Source organism: Uranotaenia lowii, chromosome 2 (assembly GCF_029784155.1).
Source record: "Uranotaenia lowii strain MFRU-FL chromosome 2, ASM2978415v1, whole genome shotgun sequence".
NCBI classification, from domain to species: Eukaryota; Metazoa; Arthropoda; class Insecta; order Diptera; family Culicidae; genus Uranotaenia; species Uranotaenia lowii.
In genome coordinates, this window is record NC_073692.1 from 70,472,402 (window position 1) to 70,495,110 (window position 22,709).

General features: G+C 40.2%; 3 protein-coding genes across 4 annotated transcripts; 2 read left to right on the forward strand and 1 right to left on the reverse strand.

The window, feature by feature from the left end:
• Window positions 1-191: 191 nt before the first annotated feature.
• LOC129741541 (uncharacterized protein K02A2.6-like) lies at window positions 192-5,869 on the forward strand. The gene is made up of 3 exons (XM_055733281.1): window positions 192-251; window positions 1,711-3,603; window positions 3,710-5,869. Exons 1-3 carry the CDS (start codon window positions 192-194, stop codon window positions 5,867-5,869), a joined length of 4,113 nt encoding a protein of 1,370 aa, XP_055589256.1.
• Window positions 5,870-6,987: 1,118 nt separating this feature from the next.
• On the forward strand, window positions 6,988-21,022 carry LOC129748041 (protein pigeon-like). Of its 2 annotated transcripts, none has more exons than XM_055742503.1 (6): window positions 6,988-7,213; window positions 7,284-7,395; window positions 7,460-8,850; window positions 8,917-9,707; window positions 9,773-10,197; window positions 20,311-21,022. In XM_055742503.1, exons 2-6 carry the CDS (start codon window positions 7,332-7,334, stop codon window positions 20,460-20,462), a joined length of 2,823 nt encoding a protein of 940 aa, XP_055598478.1. In that variant the 5' UTR covers window positions 6,988-7,213; window positions 7,284-7,331; the 3' UTR covers window positions 20,463-21,022. The 2 variants fall into 2 exon arrangements, with proteins under 2 accessions (XP_055598478.1, XP_055598479.1); XM_055742504.1 differs by having other exon boundaries at window positions 7,309-7,395.
• Window positions 20,797-21,878, reverse strand: LOC129748054 (soma ferritin-like). Its single transcript, XM_055742527.1, has 2 exons — window positions 21,480-21,878; window positions 20,797-21,419 (listed from the first exon to the last, which is right to left on the reverse strand). Exons 1-2 carry the CDS (start codon window positions 21,787-21,789, stop codon window positions 21,019-21,021), a joined length of 711 nt encoding a protein of 236 aa, XP_055598502.1. The 5' UTR covers window positions 21,790-21,878; the 3' UTR covers window positions 20,797-21,018.
• Between the last annotated feature and the right edge of the window lie 831 nt (window positions 21,879-22,709).

Sequence of the window (22,709 nt, forward strand, 5' to 3'; positions counted from 1 at the left end):
TAGTTGGTCACTTCCTATTTGATTATTATAATAATCCAAGACCGACAGACAGATTGTGAAAATGGAGTCCTAACAGAACAGCACAGAACAGCTACGCCACATCGACCGACATCTCTTTGAGCACCACGGACCAGCACGACTAGCACAGCACCACCGACTCAGGATACCTGGCACAGCCCCACAGACCCAGCATGTCTGACACCACCAGACCAGCGCGTCTAGCACAGCACCACCAATCCAGAATACCTGGTGTAGGGTTCTGAGTTAGTCGTGTAGGGTGGATATTATTTCAGTTTTGAACAATCTATTAAGAGCGTGTATTTGCTACCACGGATGGGTAACCTATTTTGAGCGTGTAGGAGAAAAAGCCAACGGAAGTCAGTTCCCGTTAGAGACCGAGCAGTAAAGACGTGGTTTGAAAGTGTCTACAAAATTGGCGACGAGGATTCAACGAAACGGATCCAAAAAGGTAAGGAAACCAAGTGAATTGTGATGAAAACCGTGATCACTAGTTAAGTGAGTGAAGTTCCTGGGCTTATTCGCACGAGATATATGTTTTTTCTGAACGCAAAGCGTACCGGTAAAATTTTAAAGATGGCTGTTCGGAAGCCATTCACTGATGAAATTTGCTTTCGAAATTGGATTGGCGTTCAAGATGGCCGCTTCGAAAAGTGATAGAAATGTAAAACAAAAGAAAATCGACCAACGCGGATTTTGGTAAGAGATCGTGAAAAGAAAAGTGCGATAGTTTATTTTAATTTTATTTCGACCAAAATTCAGATGTTTTGGTAAGAGATCGTTGCCAGTAAGCGACGATATGTTTAGTTCGACCAAAATCCAAGGGATTTGGTAAGAGATCGTTGCCTGTAAGGGACGATATTTCTATTTCGACCAAAGTTGAAGGACTTGGTAAGAGATCGTCTCCGGTAAGGGACGATATTTCAATTTCGACCAAAATTCAAGGGATTTTGGTAAGAGATCGTTGCCGGTAAGGAACGATATTGTTCGATCAGAATCCAAGGGATTCTGATAAGAGATCGTTGCCGGTAAGGAACGATATTTTGTTTTCGACCAAAGTTGAGTGACTTGGTAAGAGATTGTCTCCGGTAAGCGACGATATGTTTAGTTCGACCAAAATCCAAGGGATTTGGTAAGAGATCGTTGCCTGTAAGGGACGATATTTCTATTTCGACCAAAGTTGAAGGACTTGGTAAGAGATCGTCTCCGGTAAGGGACGATATTTCAATTTCGACCAAAATCCAAGGGACTTTGGTAAGAGATCGTTGCCGATAAGGAACGATATTGTTCGATCAGAATCCAATGGATTCTGATAAGAGATCGTTGCCGGTAAGTCGATATTTTGTTTTCGACCAAAGTTGAGTGACTTGGTAAGAGATCGTCTCCGGTAATGGATGATATTTTTATTTCGACCATAATTTAATGGATTTTGGTAAGAGATCGTTGCCAGTAGGGAACGATATTTTTATTGCGACCAATGTTTGTGTGACTTGGTAAGAGATCTTTGCTAATAAGAAAGATGCGTTTATTTCCACTATAATCCATAGAATTTGGAAGGTGTTTTTTTTTTGGCATTGGTGAGCAATTCAGTAGAATAGAATAAGTTCAAGACCAAGGTTAGTTGGTACTTGCATCAAAGAGAATGGGCAGAACGAATGGAAAGTAATGTTCTTTTCTTTCTGCTATTTTTAGATGGAGGAATATCGTCCACTACCGATGTTTAAATGCGAGCAGATTGAAGGCTCAAGACTGTCCAAGGAATGGATCGAATGGAAAAGAGCGCTTCAATTCTATTTTGACGCAGCAGGAATAGTCGACCAGAAAACAATGCGAGCGAAGATGCTGCACTTCGGAGGGCCTCAGCTTCAAAAAGTGTTTGGAAGCTTAGAGGGAACTGAAGAATTTTCAATGGTACTTCTTGATACACCATGGTACGATAAAGCCATAGAGTGTTTGGACGGATACTTCAATCCATACAGACAAGATGTTCTCGAAAGACACAAGCTTCGGAAGTTGAAACAGTTGCAGAACGAACGTTTCGCTCACTTCATACTACGAGTACGAGAACAATTAAGCTATTGTGGATTTGACAAGCATCCAGCAGAAATTCGAAAGGTGCTCGAAGAGATCATGATGATAGATGTAATCGTAGAAGGATGTGCTTCTTCGGAGTTACGTCGTAAGATCTTGGCTAAGGATTACACACTAACGGAAATAGAAGCTTTAGGAGAGTCCATTGAAAGCGTTCGGATGCAGGAAAGAGAGTTAGCTGGTGCAAAACTGGAGCAAAGTGAAGTGGGAGTCAATAAGATTACCCTTGGTAAAAGGAATTACAACCGTGGTGAAATTCAACAAATGTCAGCCGGTGAAAGGCCAGTGGTTGGTAATTGTTACGCCTGTGGAAAACCAGGGCATTATGCCAATGACGCTCATTGTAAAGCGAAAGGAAAAGTGTGCCGTAAATGCAAAATTACTGGTCACTTTGAAAAGGTATGCAGGAAGAAATCTGCCGGTAAGGGACCTCGTACATCGGCTTCCGTCAAACGGATTCGAACGGTAGAAGACGTTTCATCGCCGGGAATAGCAACAGAAGAAAACATGGTTGATGTCGAGAAAAAAGTTTACTACACTTTTTACGGTGGAAACACGACAAACGTGCTTACTGTGAAAATCGGTGGCGTTGAGCTGGACATGCTAGTTGATTCAGGCTCGGATGCGAATCTCATTACTGGCAAAACATGGGAGGTACTCAAGGCAAACGAAGTGGTCTTGAAGAAACAACAGAAAGGCAGTAACAAGATACTCCGAGCGTATGGGTCCCAGGCGCCATTGGAGATTTTAGGTTCGTTCGAAGCTATTATTGAAATAGCGCATCGCTCAGCGGTAGCAGAGTTCCTAGTGATCAAGAATGGACAACGGGACTTGCTGGGGGACATTACATCAAAGGCCCTGGGCATACTTAAAATAGGGATAGACGTGAATGCAGTCGTACAGAACGAAGTCAACCGGCCTTTCTCAAAGATTAAGGGAGTTAAGGTACGAATCCAGGTGAATCCGAAGGCAGTACCTGTGTTCCAACCAGTTCGCAGAATTCCTATTCCGTTAGAAGATGCAGTAAACAAGAAACTGGACGAACTTCTGGCAAGAGACATAATAGAGCCCAAGAAAGGATCAACCACGTGGGTTTCTCCATTGGTAGTTGCTACCAAAGCAAACCAGGACATTCGTCTGTGTGTTGACTTGCGACGCGTGAATCAAGCTGTGATTCGTGAGCATCACCCGATGCCCATCATCGAGGACGTCATCGCGAAGATTGGAAGAGGGAAAGTATGGAGCATTTTAGATATCAAGGATGCCTTCTTTTTGCTCGAACTTGAGGAGGACTCGCGTGACATCGTCACATTTATTTCTCATCGAGGCCTGTATCGTTTCAAACGTATGCCGTTTGGCTTGGTTAATGCGCCAGAGATATTCCAACGAAACATGGACGAAATACTGGCGGATTGCGAAGGAGCATATTGGTACCTCGACGATGTAGGCGTCGTAGGTACCACCGTTGAGGAGCACGACGCACGTTTGGAAAAGGTACTCTAAAATGTATTGTTTTTATTTTTTTATTTTGATGATTCTCGAATAAAGTTGAATTAATGTTAGAAAAAAAAAATGGTTTAATTGTATTTTCTGGTTTTAGATACTCCAACGATTTAAAGAAACAGGAGTAGTACTGAATGTGAAGAAATGCAAGATACGAGTAACACAGTTTGATTTTCTTGGTTACCGAATAAGTAGTAAGGGCATTCGACCGTCAACTGCTAAACAAGAAGCGATTATGTCATTCCGTAAGCCAACTAATGACAGCGAAGTTCGAAGTTTTCTTGGCTTAGCGAACTACATGGCCAAATTCGTACCAAATTTAGCCACCATTGACGAACCACTTCGGAAGCTGTTACATAAAGAAACAAGATTCGTGTGGGGTCGAGAGCAAGAATTAGCATTCCATGAAATAAAAGCAAGAATATCGAACGCGGGATGTCTAGGTTTTTACAACATTGCGGATCAAACTAGTGTAGTTGCAGACGCAAGCCCATATGCTTTAGGAGGTGTGTTAATTCAGACCAATGCTGATCAAGAATCCAGAGTCATTTGTTTTGCCTCCAAATCATTAACTGATACTGAAAAACGGTATTGCCAAACCGAGCGAGAGGCTTTGGCACTTGTTTGGGTAGTCGAACGTTTTCAAATCTACTTGATTGGCAGGGAGTTCGACCTCATTACAGACTGCAAAGCTTTAACGTTTTTATTTAATCCTACATCACGTCCGTGTGCTCGTATCGAACGTTGGGTTCTACGGTTACAGGGTTTCCGGTACAGGGTAGTTTTCACTAAAGGAAAAGATAATATAGCGGATGCCCTGTCACGCCTCACGAGCGCGTCTCCTCAACCGTTTGACCCAGCTGAGGAATTGACGGTTTGTGAAATAGGTTCGGCTGCTGCAGCAATGATTGCTTTGCGATGGAGCGAGATAAAATATGCGAGTAAAGGGGACGAAGAGATACAACAGATAGTAAAGATATTGAACTCAGAAGATACAGTTCAGCTACCTCTTCCATTCAGATTAATTGCTACAGAGCTTTGTATAGTTGATGACGTACTAATGCGAGGAGATCGAATAATAATTCCTCAGAAATTACAACACCGAGTGTTGCAGCTAGGCCATGAAGGGCATCCTGGCGCTAGAATCATGAAAGAATATTTACGGGCAAGCGTGTGGTGGCCTAAGCTTGATAAACACATTGAGGAATATGTTCGAGAATGTCGCGGCTGCACATTAGTATCAGCACCAAATCCACCTGAGCCGATGACGAGGAAAGAACTCCCAGCAGGACCATGGGAGCAAATTGCAATAGATTTTCTTGGACCCCTTCCTGATGGAGAAAATTTGTTAGTTTGTGTTGACTATTACAGCCGATATTTAGAGGTGATCATTATGGATGATATAAGTACAACGTCGACGATTGCTGAGCTTTTGACAGTCTTCTCACGTTATGGTACTCCCGTATCTATTCGGGCAGATAACGGACCGCAATTTTCATCAACGGAATTTAAAGATTTCTGTATGGAATACGGGATCAAATTAGTAAGCACTATACCGTACTGGCCAGCGATGAATGGGGAGGTTGAAAGACAGAACCGTTCCATATTGAAGCGTATTCGTATTGCTCACAGTCTTGGAAAAGACTGGAAAACAGAACTTCGTCAATATATCTTAATGTACCATTCGGCAAAGCAATCAACTACCGGAAAATCGCCAGCGGAGCTTATGTTCAATCGCAAGGTACGGACTAAGTTGCCGCGGGTACCAGTTGTGTTGGATGATACAGAATTACGCGACCATGATTGTCTTCTTAAAGAAAAGGGGAAGGTATATTCAGATACGAAAAGAAAAGCTGCTATGAGTGATATTACGGTTGGCGATACGGTTATTGCGAAACGAACTAAAAAGATTAACAAACTAGATACAGTATTCTCACCGGAAGAGTACACAGTTGTTGATAAGAAAGGAAGTGATGTCATCATACGCTCTACCGCAAACGGAAAGGACTTCAGGCGAAACGCGGCACATCTTAAGATGGTATCCAGAACAGAAAATGATAACCAGTCAGCTCAAACCATTCAGGAAAAAGATAACAACAAGAATGATTTAGCGCAGCACTCAAGACCACCTCAGGATGAGGATTGTGGAGAAGGATCAAACGATGTATCCGGTGACAAGGGCAGTGGAGCTGCTGAATATATTTCTAAGAGACGAAAGACAGAGCCCTCCAGATTGAAGGACTATATTACATACTAATCAATCATCGAATCAGAGATATTCTTTGCCTTCAAATATTTATATCAAAATAAAACACTGTACAATGGTATTGAAAAACGTGTTTAAATAAAGATCAAATCATTTTAAAGTAAGGTGGGGGTGTAGGGTTCTGAGTTAGTCGTGTAGGGTGGATATTATTTCAGTTTTGAACAATCTATTAAGAGCGTGTATTTGCTACCACGGATGGGTAACCTATTTTGAGCGTGTAGGAGAAAAAGCCAACGGAAGTCAGTTCCCGTTAGAGACCGAGCAGTAAAGACGTGGTTTGAAAGTGTCTACACCTGGCACAGCCATATCGACTCAGAATGACTGGCACAACACCACCGATCCAGCATGGCTGACATAGCACCACCGATCAGCACCACTGACTCCGCACGACTAGCACTGCACCACCGACTCAGCACGACAGGAAACACCGCACCGAATGACACCGCTTTCATTTCTTCTAATAATTTTTTCACAACAAACCAAATCTGCTGTTTTTGACAGCAAACAAATACATATGTGTTAGTGCGATGGAAACCGATCGGAACGAATCCTGCTTCCTAGCTCGATCGGTTTTGACTGGTTTCGATCGATTTCGATTGGCTTCATTGAACGTCAATTGGATTAGTTTCGACCAAAACATTGGCTGAGTGCAATGTGGTGGAAAGAGAGGTGATGAGAAAGAAACGTTGCAAAAGTAGAAGTAAAGTTTTTTCTTCGTAAACATAGTTACCATGACGGAAGTGACGTCACTACCGACCATTTTTGCGACGCATTTTGCCTAGGATAAATGGAGCTCCCTGACAACGACGCGTCGCGACGCAGGGCTTGTTTATGTTTATTATCCTTTTTTCTCTCCGACGTGCAATAGTGTGCGTTCCTTTGCGCCACCTTAGTAAAAGTGTACCTCATTGGGCTGAGTGAACATCCATTTACCAATCGAAATCGATTGAAACCAATTGCAATTGCCTGTTGAACAGGCTTAAAATGTTTACGCCTACACGCTACGCAAACAAAACAACTTTTGGGTAATTTTCTCATATGCGTAAAAAAAATCAGAGCAGTGAGTAGCCCCTCGGTTTGTTTTGCTTCTGCGCTCTTATCTTCCGGTTGTTCGCGATTATCGCTTACCGTTTTTTGCTGCTGACCTGGCCACAGAAATTCCACAGCATCCGACCGTATGATAAGCCCGTTCCCGTTAATCACGTAGGTGTTTTGTTTGTTGTTTGGACGAGGCACATAAATCAAGATTATTGATTTTTCCCCAAAAAGTGCATCACAATGTCGCAGAATTGAGTCTGCCTTGCGAGGTGTCGTCGTGTTGAGGAATTCACTGTGGTAAGTTGCGAAATTTGATATCGATTTTTTGAGATGTTTGAAAAATTTACTTCAAAAATTTTGTTAATAGAGAATTGTAATTGTCCTTTTGAAAGAGTTTGCATAGAGGATCATCATTATGTTGAAGCAGGAAAATCTTGCAGCTAATTTCTGTGGTCTTCTATCCTTGAGTGGAAATCGAGGTGAGATTTGTAGTGATCTTTTTCAAATGAAGCACGAATGAATTAAATTAAAATTACATTTCAGATGTCGCCAACGAATGGCGCATACTGGGCAAAGAGCAGAACGGTTCCCTGCTGGCCGGGTGGGTTTCTTTCAGCCCCAGCAATCGATCGGAGCAGAAAAGTCGCATTGGGTCGTATTCACCGCAGCACAAATTGTTCGACATTTTGTATACATTCCCACAAAAAGAAAACATCATCCAGGCATCCGTCAACCTGACTAAAACGTTGCTGTTGTATACGACCAAGGAACTGCGGCAGGAGGATTCGGGCCGCAAAACAGACATTTACAGAACGTTTCTGGTAGAAATTAAAGCCGACGTAGAGGTGGAACCACACCTGCTTATGGAAGTTGATCGAAACCACCAGATGATGGGACAATTTCTGTGGCGCAATTTGGCAACTTTTGAGAAAAGTCAGCAAGATAAATTTTTGCTTCTGATTCACCACGAACAAGTCCTACTTTATACAGCAACGTTGAAAAAACAAAGCGTAGAAGCTGAAAATGAAGATATCTTGGGCACTAGCTCAAAGTTGAACTACTCGGATCCTAAAGCTTGGTATTTGGACAAATCTTCGCTGAAAAATGAAACAATAGCCAAAGCTTTCGTTTGGGCCCAATGGGATTCCACGGTGCAAGCACTCTACTACATTCATATGAAGCCAGCTCCGAAAACGCTTTTCGAGAAAGATGAATCCAATGGAGAACGCAAAATGAATCCTACTTTGTCGGCTTTCCAATTTCACGATGACCTACGAACTGAAACCGTTCTCAACATTCCACTAAATCTTCCCAACATTCCCACCTCCAGCTCCGGCACAGAAGACATTTACGAGGATGACACGGTTCCTCTAAGAATCCACGATTCATCCCTGAATTTGGTAATTGTTAGTGATCCGTCGGGAATGCTGTATGTTTGTCACTACTATCTGTATCAACCCATCAAGCAATCTGACGAGGAAGCTTCGTGCTCGCAAAACATCTGTGACGTACACTTTGCCTATTCGGTTACGATTCTTCACCATGGTTGCGTGATCCACTGTGTCATTCCTGGAATTCCCTGGGAAAAAGCTAAAAACATGAAGCCAACTTTCACACTCCACGGCGATCATCACATGTTGGTTTTCCAGGCCGATCTATTTATGCACCTGCTGGACGTGGGTCTTTCGCATGAACCATGCTGTCACATCGTGTGTGCTCCGTTTACGCGTCAACCGATAACGCATCTGGTGCCATGCTTCGCTACCAACAACATCTGCTACGATTCGGCCACATTGGATCTGATTTCGATTACCATTCCCAAAAGTCACCTGATTGAAGCGTTCCGTAACGATACCTCGGTGGACAATCGGCTTGCCATCGTTCACTATTTCCTCGCACATTCCAGCGGAGATATTGTTGAGATTTTCTCTGAGGTAATTTTAAAATCAATATTGATAAATTTGTTTATGATTTTGTTTAATACCTCTTAAAATTTTCAGATATTGGATATCATAATGGAACGTCCGCTACATTTGGATACGGTACCCCTCTTAAAGGAAGCACTCGTCTCGGCTACCTACGCATCATCGAAGAAAGGTCTTTCCCAAGATCAACTGGCCCTATTCCGATTACTTCCCTTAACAACTTACAACTGTTCCAAACCGATTCAAGCTAAGGTGTCCAACCTGAGCGTTGGACTTTCACACGAGACTCTCTACAACACGACAATGATGTTGCTATCACCGCAACAACGTCTCTCGCCCTACCGCAAAGATATCTGGACCAGTTTGTGGGAGCGCCTGAGTGACAACAAGGAACGCGCCCGATTCATCCAGGAACAAGTTTCGGAAAAGCTGATGTACTCTCTAACCTGTTACCAACCAGAAGCGCTCTCTCGTTGTACTACCCCAATGTCCCCAGCAAACCCTATCGTAAACGTCGCAGCCGAGTTTGGTGCCGCCAGTTCCCGTTCCCGAATGCAGCAAGCAAACGATTTGCTTCCATTCATGGAGTCGGAAGCGTGCACCGCAAGCAAACAGGAACTGGTTCTGAACGTTAATCTGCGGGAGCTGAGCATGCATTTGGTGAAGCACAGCGTTAAGGAGGTCAGCGGTTTCCGCTGGCTGAGAAATGCTTTCTATGACAGCAACCCGGCACCCTCGCACGTGCATGCGGTTGCCACCCGGTACGTTGCCGCCCAACTTGAACAGTCTCGGGCACTTTGCGTTCTGGTTTGCAAAACTGCCGGCCTAGATTTGCAACAGGAAGCTGACCGTGGATTTGCTTTGGTGTAAGTTTTAAAATTATCAAAAAAAAATCCTTGAACTTTACGAAAATACACTTTTAAATTTTCAGTGACCAACTAAGCAGCGCCCAGCAACTGAAGCTGTTCACAATGTTAGAACGCTACTGCCTGGCAGCGGAATCGCTAGCTTTCCCGCTTCCCCTAGGATTTTCCTCCTTCTTTACCTACCTGGGTTACCGGGCGCTTTCTTTCGACAACTTTATGCAGCACGTGGAACATCACGTGTTCGAGCTGCAAATCGACGTGGTCAAAGTGATCATCACCGACATCGATGACTCACCGGAAGGTATCCAGCGGAAGCTGAGCCTGATGATGACCTTGCCAAGAACCAGAGCCAGACGATTGCTTAACGGGTGGAATCATCCGGTAGCGACCATGCTGAAAGGGCGGGAGCATGCTTTGAACATATTGTCCGGAAATTCCGTTCATCCCAGAGGCTACTCGCAGATTAAGAAACGGGAGTACAAACCTAAAGGTACGTTATTGATTAGTTTTTATTATTTGTTGTCTGTTAAATGTTCATGTTTAAATTCATCTTTCTGTGATATAAAGTTTTCGTTGAGTAAGTGTCCGTCCTTTTGCGTTTGTTATTATTTCTTGCATGCCGAAATTTATTTGTTTATATTTTACATCGCTTTCATTTGTTATCAACTGTACAACACTTGTACTGAATCATCGTGGATTTTTAACAACCAAAAATTAAAACCCAAAAGGTGTTTTTTTCGAACAGCTATTACTGTAAAGCCAAAGATTTTAGCCGAACAAATTGTATAGATCTGAAACTTTTATCGTGATACCGTGATATCGTGGTCTTTATAAGTTTATGCCGCCATATAGGGCGAATACGAAATTATTGCGACACCGAAAATGTCATGCCAATTTTCTTATAATGTTTAGAATCCAACCAACATTTTTAGGTTGTTGAAAAATAAAAAGGAAAGTTAATCGATGGAGCCTTGAGTGTAAAACTGAACGCATTTTCGCTTGATGCCCTCCAGCAGAGGCTTTATAGTGTCATCCGGTACTAGTTTCTCATTTTTTTTCATTTTCTTAACATTTCTTTCTCGTCTTTGACTGTCTTCTTGCTGTTCCGATGTTTCCGCCCATTATTGCCCAGTACTGCTCCACCGGGCGCAGCTCTAGAAATTTTGGCCTCATACCACTCTAGGACACTTTGAGAATAGTGGCATGATGCCAATTATGGCAAAAATAGCGGAGGTTCGCCGTGCTGCTGCAATAACGGCAACAGGCGCTTCACGAGGCACTTAGATCCGCCATTTACTGTGCCCTTTGTCACGAAAGGCTTACTCCTCAGTCCGCAAGAGCAGATGGCCTGCCAAACGAGATGTTTGGAGGTGAACTTCGACATTTTCTTAAATTTGTCGTCTACATCGAACTTGCTCTTGCCGGTGCAACACCGGAATTTGCTTAAAATCGGCTTTTATATACGTTTCGTCGTCCATCACACAGAAGCCATATTTTGTCACCGTCTTCTCGTAGAGCTTCCGTGCCCGAGTTTTAGCCGTCGATTGTTGCTGCTCATTGCGTTTTGAGAAGTTTTGTACCTTGTATGTACACGTAGCAAAAAATATAGATTTATCAGTTATTTTACGAGTCTACATGAACATAAATATGGTTGTTTGGTTCTGACCCGGAAAAACGATCAAAACAACAATCAGATGATACTTTGCCACGAAAGGATAAATGGTTGATTTAGCGATCGCATCGATGCTAAGAATCCAACAGGAATTTTCATTCAATCGTTCGTATGGCTGTTTCTACTGTACATGCTGCTCCCCGTGAACGTTGGAAATCGTTGATTCAAAATATTAATAAAATTAATTTGAACAGATAAAATGCATTGTTTTTCTTTTTAAAATGAAACAATTTTATTTTATTTTTCATTTTAATTATAAGATCAATGGCATGAATTTTAATTTCATTGTTTTTTTTGCATCTGCTGGGGGAGCCGCCGCCATGACCCTGAAACAAAATACTGTTATTGTTTTTTTCGGTGGAAGTTGAACTGCCGGCGCCCTGAAATAAAATAAAAGCTGTTATGAAAATATGATAGTGATAAATAAAGAATACTATGTAACTTACGTGATATGATCTTATTCATCGCTGTTTATTATTTAACCTTCCGGATAGGCCCTCGAGGGTCAAAATGCACTCACACATCTCTATCTGAAAACATTTTAAAAAAATTCAAAACAAAATCAACTGAAAAAAATAAATCATATTTACCTTTCCGCTTCGTGTTGGTTTATTTCTTCCACGAGAAATAACTACTGGCTTTTTTTCCTCTAAGTCGAACAATTTACTTTACAAACTCAAGCTCAGTCAAGCATCAGTGATATTAAAAAAATAACTATTAGATATTATAATGTAGACTTAGGAAAATATAGCATAATCTACTAGCTGTTGAATTATTTTAGCGATATGCGGTTGAGAAATCCTCTACAGCCAAATCAACTTTACATAAACGCTAGTTTGTTTGTAGTTATCGATGTTGATTAAGCAACCCATAATCAACCAAAAATATGTGATATAGATGAGCCAACCATACGAATTTTGATAACAACCTATAAAGTTTTTTATCCGTGTATGTAGTCCAGCTCTCTTCTTTGCATTCTGGACATAGTTCTGCGACATGCCGATCTATTGAGCCAAATCATGGCTTGAGACGTTTGGATTTGCTTTAATCATCCGCTTCACATTTCCCTCCGTCTTTTTGTACTACGGTTCCGGTTTTTATCATTTCCTTTGCCGTGGTCCAACGTCAACCGCTTCAACACTCTGGATACGGTTGGTGGTTAATGATTAACATTTTGCCCAACTGCCGATGAAACAGGTCAGGAAATTCCATATGTTTGGAAAGATTTGTTCTCTCGACTCGCGTTGGTTCACCTCCATTTTTGTAGAATCAAAAAACACGACTTCGAGTTTGACAGCATTAAACAATACACATCAATGAGAAGGTGTGCAAAATTTGATTGATTTGTACCCAATGGCATAAAAGTTATACCCTGTTGAAATGTGGCTCCATGCATGACACACGGTCCGGTAATCTTCTAGTGGTTCCAGTTCGACTTTTTCCATGACTGAGGCTCGACGACATACTATGGCACAGGCATTTTGCCTCTAAATTACTCAATCGAAGTTAAACTTTGTTGAGACAATTCGATAATCCCAGAAAATGTCATACTTCTGTTTCATAAGCGGTAGGGTGGAACGAAGTTACTGCTTTGATCTTTTAGAACGACAGAGCGAATTACACTCTACATTCTTAACTTTGAAGTTTTTAGCACTTCCTTAACTTCGATTATTACGCCTTCAAGTACGTAACACTACATCCCATTAAAAGTTCGTCCATCAACGCCTGGAACAATTCCGGTGTTTATATTAATCCGAAGGGCAGACGTTAAACGAAGTACATCTTTTTTGCTCGTTGTCTTTGCATTCCTTGATTCTTCTGTTAACGCCACACGTAGAAAAACTTATTACAATACATGAATTCTATTCATTCACGATAAGTATTGGATGTCTTTCAAGAAGTACGGCTTAGTTCGCACGGCGTAGACCCAAACAAATACGTGTTTATCGTTGGATTTCCCGACGGAAAAATGTCCCCTGAGGACAACTGGTCGAGTTTCAAATTCAAGGTATTTTCAAGTGTTGTTGGAACTCTTCAGCCTGTCTTTTTTCCTTGCCTTTTCCTTTGCCTTAAAGTCTTTGTTAAAGGTTCCAGTAATGTTCAGGCTTTGAGCTCATATTTTGATTTATACTCTGGTTTACGAAAATACTGCGTCGACTGAAGACAGCGAAGAGATGTGCTCTTAGAAATCACCATAAGCTTAAACCCTCCTAAACTTAGATCGAAGACTGAACTGCGCTTGTAAAACTATCTTTTTCGAGTACAACGTAACCTCAAGTCCAACCCAAAAGCGTTCTGGATGCGGAATGAACCTGGTATTCCAACTCAAATGTTTCTGGATGGCAACGCTGCGAACTCTGATTGCGGAATCAGTGATCTCTTTGTTCAAAAATTCTCGATTACCTTTGCTACTGTTTCAACATCCTATCATTAGGATCAACAGGTGATCCGTTGATGTTTTTACACAAATAAATAAATGATAAATCCCCAGAACCTGTGGAGAGTGCTGTTAGGATTGTTTCACCACTTTGATTCTGCATAAACACGTTTGTAGTAGAGGATTGGGTCATATCTAAAGCAGCGGTTAAGTTCAAAAACTCTCTATACAGGCCCGGACGGTATACCATCTACCTTTCTAAAACGATTAATGTCTGTTTTACTGACTCCTGTGAGACTCATCTTTCAAGCTTCTTTGGACAGAGCCACATTCCCTTCGATGTGTAAGAAAGCTTAGATGTTCCAGGTTCATAAAAAAGGAGATCGAAGGGATATCAACAACTTAGAGGAATCTCCTCTTTATGTGCAATTTCATCAGTTTAGTCGTCATGAATCCGATTTTCTCGTACTGTAAACAACTGGACGTAAGTTGACAGTTAGGAGACCTCTATCCAGTCAGTTCTCTGCCTCATCCGGTGTGCCCCAAGGTAGTCACCTAGGACCGATTATCTTCTCAATCTATTTTAACGATGTGCGCTCACCCGAAACTTTGTTATGCTGAAGATCTTAAACTGTTCTACACCATAAACGGTCAGAACGACATTAATATCCTGCAAAACCAGTTCAAACTATTCGCACACATCAGCTGCCTGCCTTTGAATCGCAGTAAGGGCTGTCCCAACGGTAGATGCAAAACACGGTTTTCGACCACGCTAAAACATTTCGGCTGGCACCGGTGGCGTTAATTGCTGTTTTAGCACAGTTATCGATTTCAAAATTCCCAACAGTTATACGCCTTTGTTCCAAATTCATGCAAATTTGGAACAGGATTTCAAAATATACGACAGACCGATTTAGTTCACGGTGAGAAAATTTTAGCCAACAATGAATTCTTTCACACATGTTTGGGCAACATTGGGTGTGATAATAGTTTCTTTTTGAGATATTATTTGAATGTTTTTTTTTTCGCTTCAACCACCCTATACGTAACATAAATTGAGAAAACATGTTAATAAAAACCATATCAAGTATAAATAACAGATGTCACATTATTCTCGATTTAATATCTTTAAATAAAAAGCTTTTCATTTGGGCTCGACGAATTATTTAGTGAATCCAGTCAGCGTTCTAAAATTTGAAAAAAATAAACGAAAAGAAAATTTTAATACTTTTTCGATGAGGTAAAATAAATGTTTATTGTTTGTTCTATAATTTTTGTTTTATTTGAGATATTGAGAGATTATTAGTTTCGTATGGTTTGCTCGGAGTTTTCGTCAATATCAGCATATTTTTCTGTATCCATACTGCCGCTATTCGCAAGACTGTCCCATATGCATTTTCGTCATTTTTCAGTTTATCTCAAAAATCGTTCAAATACAGTTAGTTCTTCAATTTAGACTAAAAACTTTCATAACTTTGTTCTCAACATATATGAAAAAAATACCAAGTCATGTCTGTCCCATATGAAATATACCCGCAAAGCTGTCCCATATGTCTATTTATACAGAATGCTTCAAAATTGCTCCTCTAATTTACGTTAATTTAACAAATATTCATACAATGTGTGCGACAAAATAAGCATTCATTGAAATTGCGAAAGTTAGACTAGATAAAACGGTACAGTAAAGTTAAAAATAACAATCTCCATAATTTTTACAAGCTAAGTTTAGCCTAATGGGTAAATTCCATCCAACTGTTTTTTTTTTTAATTTCGCATGAAGCTTTTTGGATTGTTCTTTGTTAAACATGGAAAATAGTCAGCTACAAAGCCATATTTTTTAGGTTTTTGTTATGCTGTTACTTGCGGCTTGGACTTTCATAAAATCTATGAACAAAAATACGCGTACCTGGTAGCACACGCTTAAGTCATATTGAATTGATTTTTCTCATCAAACATTTGCAGCCAAGATACTTTGCTGTTTCTGATTCAGCATTAATTTAATTTGAAGGTATTTATAGTCTTTCTAAAAAGATAATCAGCCGAAAAACTTTCCAAAATATGATGGTAAAGGTTGTTTTATTCATGGAACGTTGTTATTCATTTTATTTTAGGGCATCCGCAGCAATCGCGAGCAAAGTGAAAATGCTCACGAGTTTAATCACTTCCATACCGCACCGGGGGTTAGTATGAAGGTGAGCAAAATAGGGCCGATGCCGTCGGGACCGACGAAATCACCAAATTTGCTCACTAGAAAGGGGCGAGAGCAAACATGCACTGAAAAAAATTCTACCGTTTTGAGCAGAATTAAACAAACGATGTCGCAGCGTGTAGATGTTTGTTGATATTTATTTTAAGAAAAAACTGTATCAGATTAAAATTGTGGATGGTTTTTTTTTTGGAATTACCAGTTAAATTTGCAATTTCGTTACATTTTTTCGGGTTTTTCCAAGAATTGAACGAGAAAGTGTACATGCTGGTTCTGATGGTGAGTTATTTATTTTGTATTTTATACTGTTTTGGAATTTTTTCTATCTATGAATTTTGATAACATTTTTTCCTTTCTCACTCAATTTCAGATAAACAAACTTGAAGCATCGTAATTTGTGACCAAAAATGGTCACTCGGAGTTTCTCGGAGTAATAATAATCGAGACCAGTGCGCTGTGCAGGATTTTTGTATCCAACCGGCCAATATGGGTGGCATTCCAGTACTGTCCCTACCGATTCGGCTTTCGAAACGAGGTCTTTGCAACTAATGGGACCCAGTTTTTCGGAGCAGCAACTATTTCAATCAGCACGTTGGATAGAAAAAGAAGTTGAAGATTTTTTAGAGAAGTATGATTTTAATATAAATATAATAAACAAATAAAGTTGAATTGTTTAGTTTGTTGAATTTTGTTTTTCGGGTGTTAGGGTGTGTTTCGGGGGTGTTAAGAAATAAAAGTGCCCGGCGTTTTGAAAGCAAAATCGAGCTTAATTCGAAAATATATTCTTATCTGAACTTATTCTTATCTGAATTTATTTTATTCAATCAAGTCGTCCTACAATGCAATAAGTTTTTAATCACAATCCAGCAAACGGTTGACACGGAATTGGAAACACCGTAAGGGAAACTCAAAGCTTTACCGAAAGGATCAATGTTGAATCGGTCGCCGAAAACAACCACCACCGGTTGAAAGCGGTGTCCTATAGATATGATGACGAGGCCAAGCGAAGCAAACATCCTGCTCGGAAGTTCTTGCTGCATCCGTCATCGGACCCGATTACTGGTGTTCAAAGTTGCTTGGCCTTGCTGCTGCTGTACGGCATGTTCAACCAGGATGTAGACTTTGACGTCACGATACGGATAGCAGCTATCCCGTCAAATAACTGCCAACACCCCCAGGCCCTTTTAAGACCAACATTCATTAAAATTTCAGCAAAAAACTGACGACTCCGAAAATTTACTCGGTACGTATTAATTTAAGATTAAGATTTTCTTCAAAAGTTTTCTCAGTGCAATGCCAAATTTAAAAATAATTATGCTACCGCCCGGTGCGCAAAAGAGTGAGTATCCCAAAACCGGTCCGCTGAAATGAGCAAAACCGGGCCGCGTATACTCACTTATTGGTGCGTTTGCTCTTAGACCCACTCAATTCTTACGATAAACTTTCTTTATCTTTGACTATTTAAACATGTCAAAAACATCATTTCAAACTTATTTTTATCAGTAAACAACCAGTAAAGTGAATAATACAGCGCAGATAGAGAGAACCAAATGATCAACTGACAAAAGAAAAGCCAAATATGGAACAGCTTTGCGGGTATATTTAATCAGCATGCGAAATATACTCGCAAGGCTGTCCCATCGTTATTTTCTCCTCCGCATCAACAACTTCCAAATCAAAAACACATTGGACGAAATTCTACAACAATTATCTTAATATCTGTGAAGAAAGAAGTAGAAAAGGTAAAGTTTCAACCGAAAAATCCACGAAAGTTTATAAAAATCTTTAAAGCCGTTTTTCTCGGTTCGTTATTTTTGCATATGGGACAGACTTGCCGGCAGCGGCAGCATACATAAATTTACAAATAGTGAAACAAGTTTTTGTCAAACAAAAATGTCGACAAATCAAAGAAAAATTTCCTTGGACTTTGGGATAAACATTTCTCGTTTCCTTTATCAATGTCAGCAATAACTTGAAAAAAAAAATGCTTTTTCATTTCATTTTAATAAAACCTTATTCCATTGATTCAAAGCAATTTGATTGAACTAATTGAAGAATTGTTTCAATTGACCTTTTTTCCTCGTTGTGTAGTCATTTTTGCTTTTAAATTAATGAAATCCTGGTGGAATAGTTGAAATCATTGTTCTGTCAAAATGAATATTCGTAGAATTAATTTTAAGACAATCAACCGTGAAACTCAAAACTCATGCAATTTTTCCAATAAAATGGGTTTTTTCTTCTCAATTATTGAGTGTCTGCAATGAAAGTGTTTTAAATTTTCTCCTACACCGGTGGGGAGTGGGTGTTTTAGCCGATTCTAAAATTTCGAATTGTGCTAAAACTGGTATACTTAAAACCAATATTTACGCCTGAAGCGTTGCAGGTGCTCTAAGTGTTATTCTTGATAAACTGGACTTTCGTGTTCTTTCCGAATAAAATGTCCCAAAATCCCATACAAACTTTAGGCTCGTTCCCGTGATCCGATCTGGCTAAAATTTGGCATGAGACCTTTTACTATGCGTAGGATCAATTTAAGCCTGCAGCGCATACATTTTCAAATGTCGGGTCATTTAGGGCACTCTAATGTGCAGTCATCAGATTCTCACAAAGTCGGCAGCCTTTTTGCACGGAGTGCTTCATAGGAGATGCGTACATTACGCGGGTGGACCATATCAATGATCTGAGCGTAATACTCGGCCGTAAGCTTGAGTTCAAATCACATACGAACGACGTCGTCTATAAAGCCTCTAGAAGCCTCGGATTTTTATTTCTAGTGGCCAAGGCCTTCATGGACGTGTTCTGTCTGAAGAGCCTGTATTGCAGCATAGTTCGATCCATCCTCGTATACGTATAATACAATACGTATCCGCAGTCTGGTGGTCCTACTACCAGGACGATCTCAAGCGGCTCGAGGCTATCCAACGGCGCTTATTGCGTTATGCCCTCAGACACCTAAACTGGCAAGACCCGTTTCACCTGCCAAGCTACGAACATCGATGTCATCTCATAGACATGAACACTCTTCAAGCAAGAAGAAATGAAACACGAGCTTCTTTCGTCGTCGATCTACTGAGATCGTGAATCGATTGTCCTACGCTACTGGAAGCTATTCCTCTTAGTGTGAGACCCCGTGGACTGAGAAACCAGGACCTTCAACTGTATGTTCCCATTCGATTGAACAACCGTGAAGCCAATAGTGCTTTCATCGGTGTTATGAATACGTTCAACTGCTTTTCCGAGCTCTTCAACTTCGACGTTTCGAGGGATGTTTTCCGAAGGAAAGTTATAAGTATATTGTGGAATCGTTAGTTAGATGTAAATTTAGTGAAATTTATATTTTAATTTCATGTCATCATTTGGACCTATATTTTGTCTGTTGATTAAATAAACAAATATAAATATAATACTCCGAGGTTTGAGTAATTCCCAGGTTACATAAGACTCTGACTCAATAACCATCTCCGGATGAGCAATAAGACAAAAGCCTTTTTTGACAAGATCGCCAAAGAGAAATCTTGCATTACGTACGACGGTACACCATCCCCCTCTTCCTTTAACACGTAGTTCAACCAGGATAATGAGCCTTGATGCTGGTTGATGAGCCCCTTTGCAAGACTCTTGGTAAAGCTCTCATTCTTATTTTTCTCCACCTCTCTCATTGTAATTTGTACGACTTCTTTTGCATGATTCTTGTCTCATGATTTGTTTTATGTTGTATCGCCAGCACGTTTTACCAAACAGTTTCATCATCATTTAATAGCTTTACTGTACCTGTGCTTTTGTTGCCGATCATCATGCATTTTTTGCAATACGTTGCACCAGTTTGAGAATAGTGATTACCCGCGTACCTATGGTGAACTGAACGGAATAGCACTGCAGCCATCGCCAGGGAATACAACTTCGATTTACAGCCACAGTCAACCAGCATCCTGTTTTCTGTTCGACAAATCCTGCTGTTGCTGTATCGCACAATCCTCAACATCGGACTTATCATCGCTGTCTTCGTCATCGTCATTCGGAACTTCATCTCATTGCATATTGATCCTAGTTATAAGCTTTACTGCTGCCGTGGGATTAATTGTTCTGTTAATTTATTATGTTTTAGATAGTTTTTTTATTTATTCCGTTGAACATGTTTCTAAATTTATCGGCTTGGTTCTCAAACGATAAAAAGTGTATCATATCATAGTGTATTCGTATCATATCAATCATTGCATGAATATCAATACCACAAATCAAATAGTCTAGAATTTTACATAAAATTGCATGTATACAATATCTGAAAAGAAATAAATTGGATTTTCTTTGTTTCAAATTCGAAATGTCTAAAAAAAACGCTTCCCCCTAGATCTCGGTGAACAGATGAATGCCGTACAGAGATTGCAGGAACCACTGGACTGCTTCCTGGAGATGCTAACGGCTAAGGCCAGCTTGAACGAGCTAGATTTCAACCTGTTGATCGAAACCACGCTTAGCTCGGTTGACGACTTTGTACTGTAAGCTTCTGGCGCATGTCTGATTTGAAAGAAAACTTTACTGTGCCATCATGACGTATATTCATTAAAATTGAAAAAAAGGATGTCGATATCTATGAAAAACATATTTTTTTGTTAAAAAACGACGTACAACTACTCCGTCAAACTAATTTTTCACGGTCGCTACGTGAGTAAAGGCGTCATTGTTCACAGCATTTCAAATGTACCATTTCGTTTTATATTTTTCGTTCAAGATTTGAAAAAAAATTAAATTAAGAAAAATGGAAAGTGTAGAACCACTTGAGTTGCATGACGATTTTCTGAGTAAACAACAGTTAAAAATAGGAAAGAAAAACCAATGAAAATGATTATTTTTTTATATTGTTCCTTTTACGTATATAAAGTGACCGTTTAGGGTAACGGTTATTAGTTTTTACTATTATTTTCAAGTTTTAAAGTGAAAATATTCTCTTCAATTTGCATTTAAGTATTTTTTCACAATTTTGTTTACCAATTTTTTAAGGGATCGTGCAATAACTTACTCAAAAGTGTCGATTTTGCTTACTAAATATAAACCCTAATCACCTAGAACTGCTGATTTTGTCGCGATTCAATCTTCGAACTATTTCCCTATCCAAGCGGAAAATCCCGTCCGGTGCTTTTTGCAACGTTCTCCATCGGGTTTGCAGCAAATTGAGCTGCCGGATACCATCGATTTGTTCCCGGAAAAACTGATTCACGATGAAATCGGCGGTCATCGGATCCTGATACTTGGTGGCCACATGATACACATTGGACAGCGACTCGGAAATGCAATTTTCCATCCGGATTGTTTCATCGAAGGTGATGTTAAGGTTGTTCCAACAGATACAGGGCGGCTTTTTGAGCGTATGAAGTTCGACGTAACCATTGCGCTGAAGAAGATACTCGGCAAGCATATTGGCGTGTTCCGTTTCTTCCTTGCTCATTTCCTTGTACCATTCTGTAAGTGAGCGATACTGGATTAAATAACTTATTTATAAAATAAAATTTAAAACTCAACTAGAAAATCCCAATAATGCTACATTGGACCGCGCAAAGTAATGGCTAACGGAAAGATAAGTATAAGCCGCATTCAGTTCCCGGTTAATCTGCTCATTGATAACGGCTTGCACCTTGCTGTTTATAAGAGGATTCGCTAGATTGTCATCCCGACACTCATCATGAAAATCGTCATCGATATCGGAAACGCAACGAGGACTTTTGTCATCCTCATCACTGCTAGATTTTTTAAAGGCATCCTTGCCGCTGTAAAGTTTCCTACCAAATAACGCCAAATTCGAGAACGGTCTCAGCCGAAGAAGCACTGACATTTTGTTAATGTTTCACTGACAATTTCGAAAATTTTACCAACGAGAAACTTTTTGGACAACCTACTTTGGTTGACCAATTAAAACTTTTTCCATCAACTTCAAAACAGGCCTACTTCAGTTTTTTGTAAATCGAAAAAAAAAAACGTTTATTTAACTTTTCTCAAGAACCTTTCCACACGTCCGTGGCGTAGGGATAGCCTCCAAGTCTTCTAAGCTCAAACGCTCACGAGACCGAATCCCGGTCACGGCATACATAGAACACTTTCTGTGGGTTCGTGGTTTCAGTATTTATGAGATGCTAGTCATCATATCCTCGGAAGTTATACGCTTAGAATTAAATAAGTAAAATGAATCCCTTCGAGGAAACATATTTTTTTTCTGTATGTGTTTGTGTAAGCTATCTCACCGAATTTATTTAAATCAACAATAACTCTAAACAGTTTATGACATTTAAATTTGATAAATTAACCCTGACATATTTTACCTCGCGTAGCTTAGTTTTATATTTCAACAACCACTCGGTGAAATTTCAATAATAGGCGTGGCATAGTTTCTGAGATGCAGTTTCAATGGCAATAGTCCAAAAAGTCCGGTTTTCGTAGTACTACTGTATCTAAGGCCACACAGACTTTAAAAGCTCAAAATTTGTGAAATAATAGTTTGATATTCGATCTACTTTATCTAAACAAGACTTTGAATCTGTCCATGTGGACATTCGGGGAGGGGTTTGCCAAATGTTTACGCTACTTCCCGGAGAGAGGGAAGGGGGTAAAAATTCTCATTTTTCTGTCCACGTGGTATCTGAACGGCCCCTTATGCCATTTATTTATTTTGGTTTTTTATCTACATGGCTTTCCGTCTTATGACATAACCTGATGAACAATATTCCTACAATTAACTTGGTCCATGGCAACCGTTCT

Bases quoted from the DNA above. Each gene is read 5' to 3' on its own strand.
- LOC129741541 (XM_055733281.1), top strand. From the start codon at position 192: ATGTCTGACACCACCAGACCAGCGCGTCTAGCACAGCACCACCAATCC. The intron at 252-1,710 runs GTAGGGTTCTGA...TGCTATTTTTAG, and splicing joins ACCAATCCAGAATACCTGGT to ATGGAGGAATATCGTCCACT. The intron at 3,604-3,709 runs GTACTCTAAAAT...TTCTGGTTTTAG, and splicing joins ACGACGCACGTTTGGAAAAG to ATACTCCAACGATTTAAAGA.
- LOC129748041 (XM_055742503.1), top strand. From the start codon at position 7,332: ATGTTGAAGCAGGAAAATCTTGCAGCTAATTTCTGTGGTCTTCTATCC. The intron at 7,396-7,459 runs GTGAGATTTGTA...ATTACATTTCAG, and splicing joins ATCCTTGAGTGGAAATCGAG to ATGTCGCCAACGAATGGCGC. The intron at 10,198-20,310 runs GTACGTTATTGA...GCTTCCCCCTAG, and splicing joins ACGGGAGTACAAACCTAAAG to ATCTCGGTGAACAGATGAAT.
- LOC129748054 (XM_055742527.1), bottom strand. From the start codon at position 21,789: ATGTCAGTGCTTCTTCGGCTGAGACCGTTCTCGAATTTGGCGTTATTT. The intron at 21,420-21,479 runs GTTGAGTTTTAA...GCTCACTTACAG, and splicing joins AGCATTATTGGGATTTTCTA to AATGGTACAAGGAAATGAGC.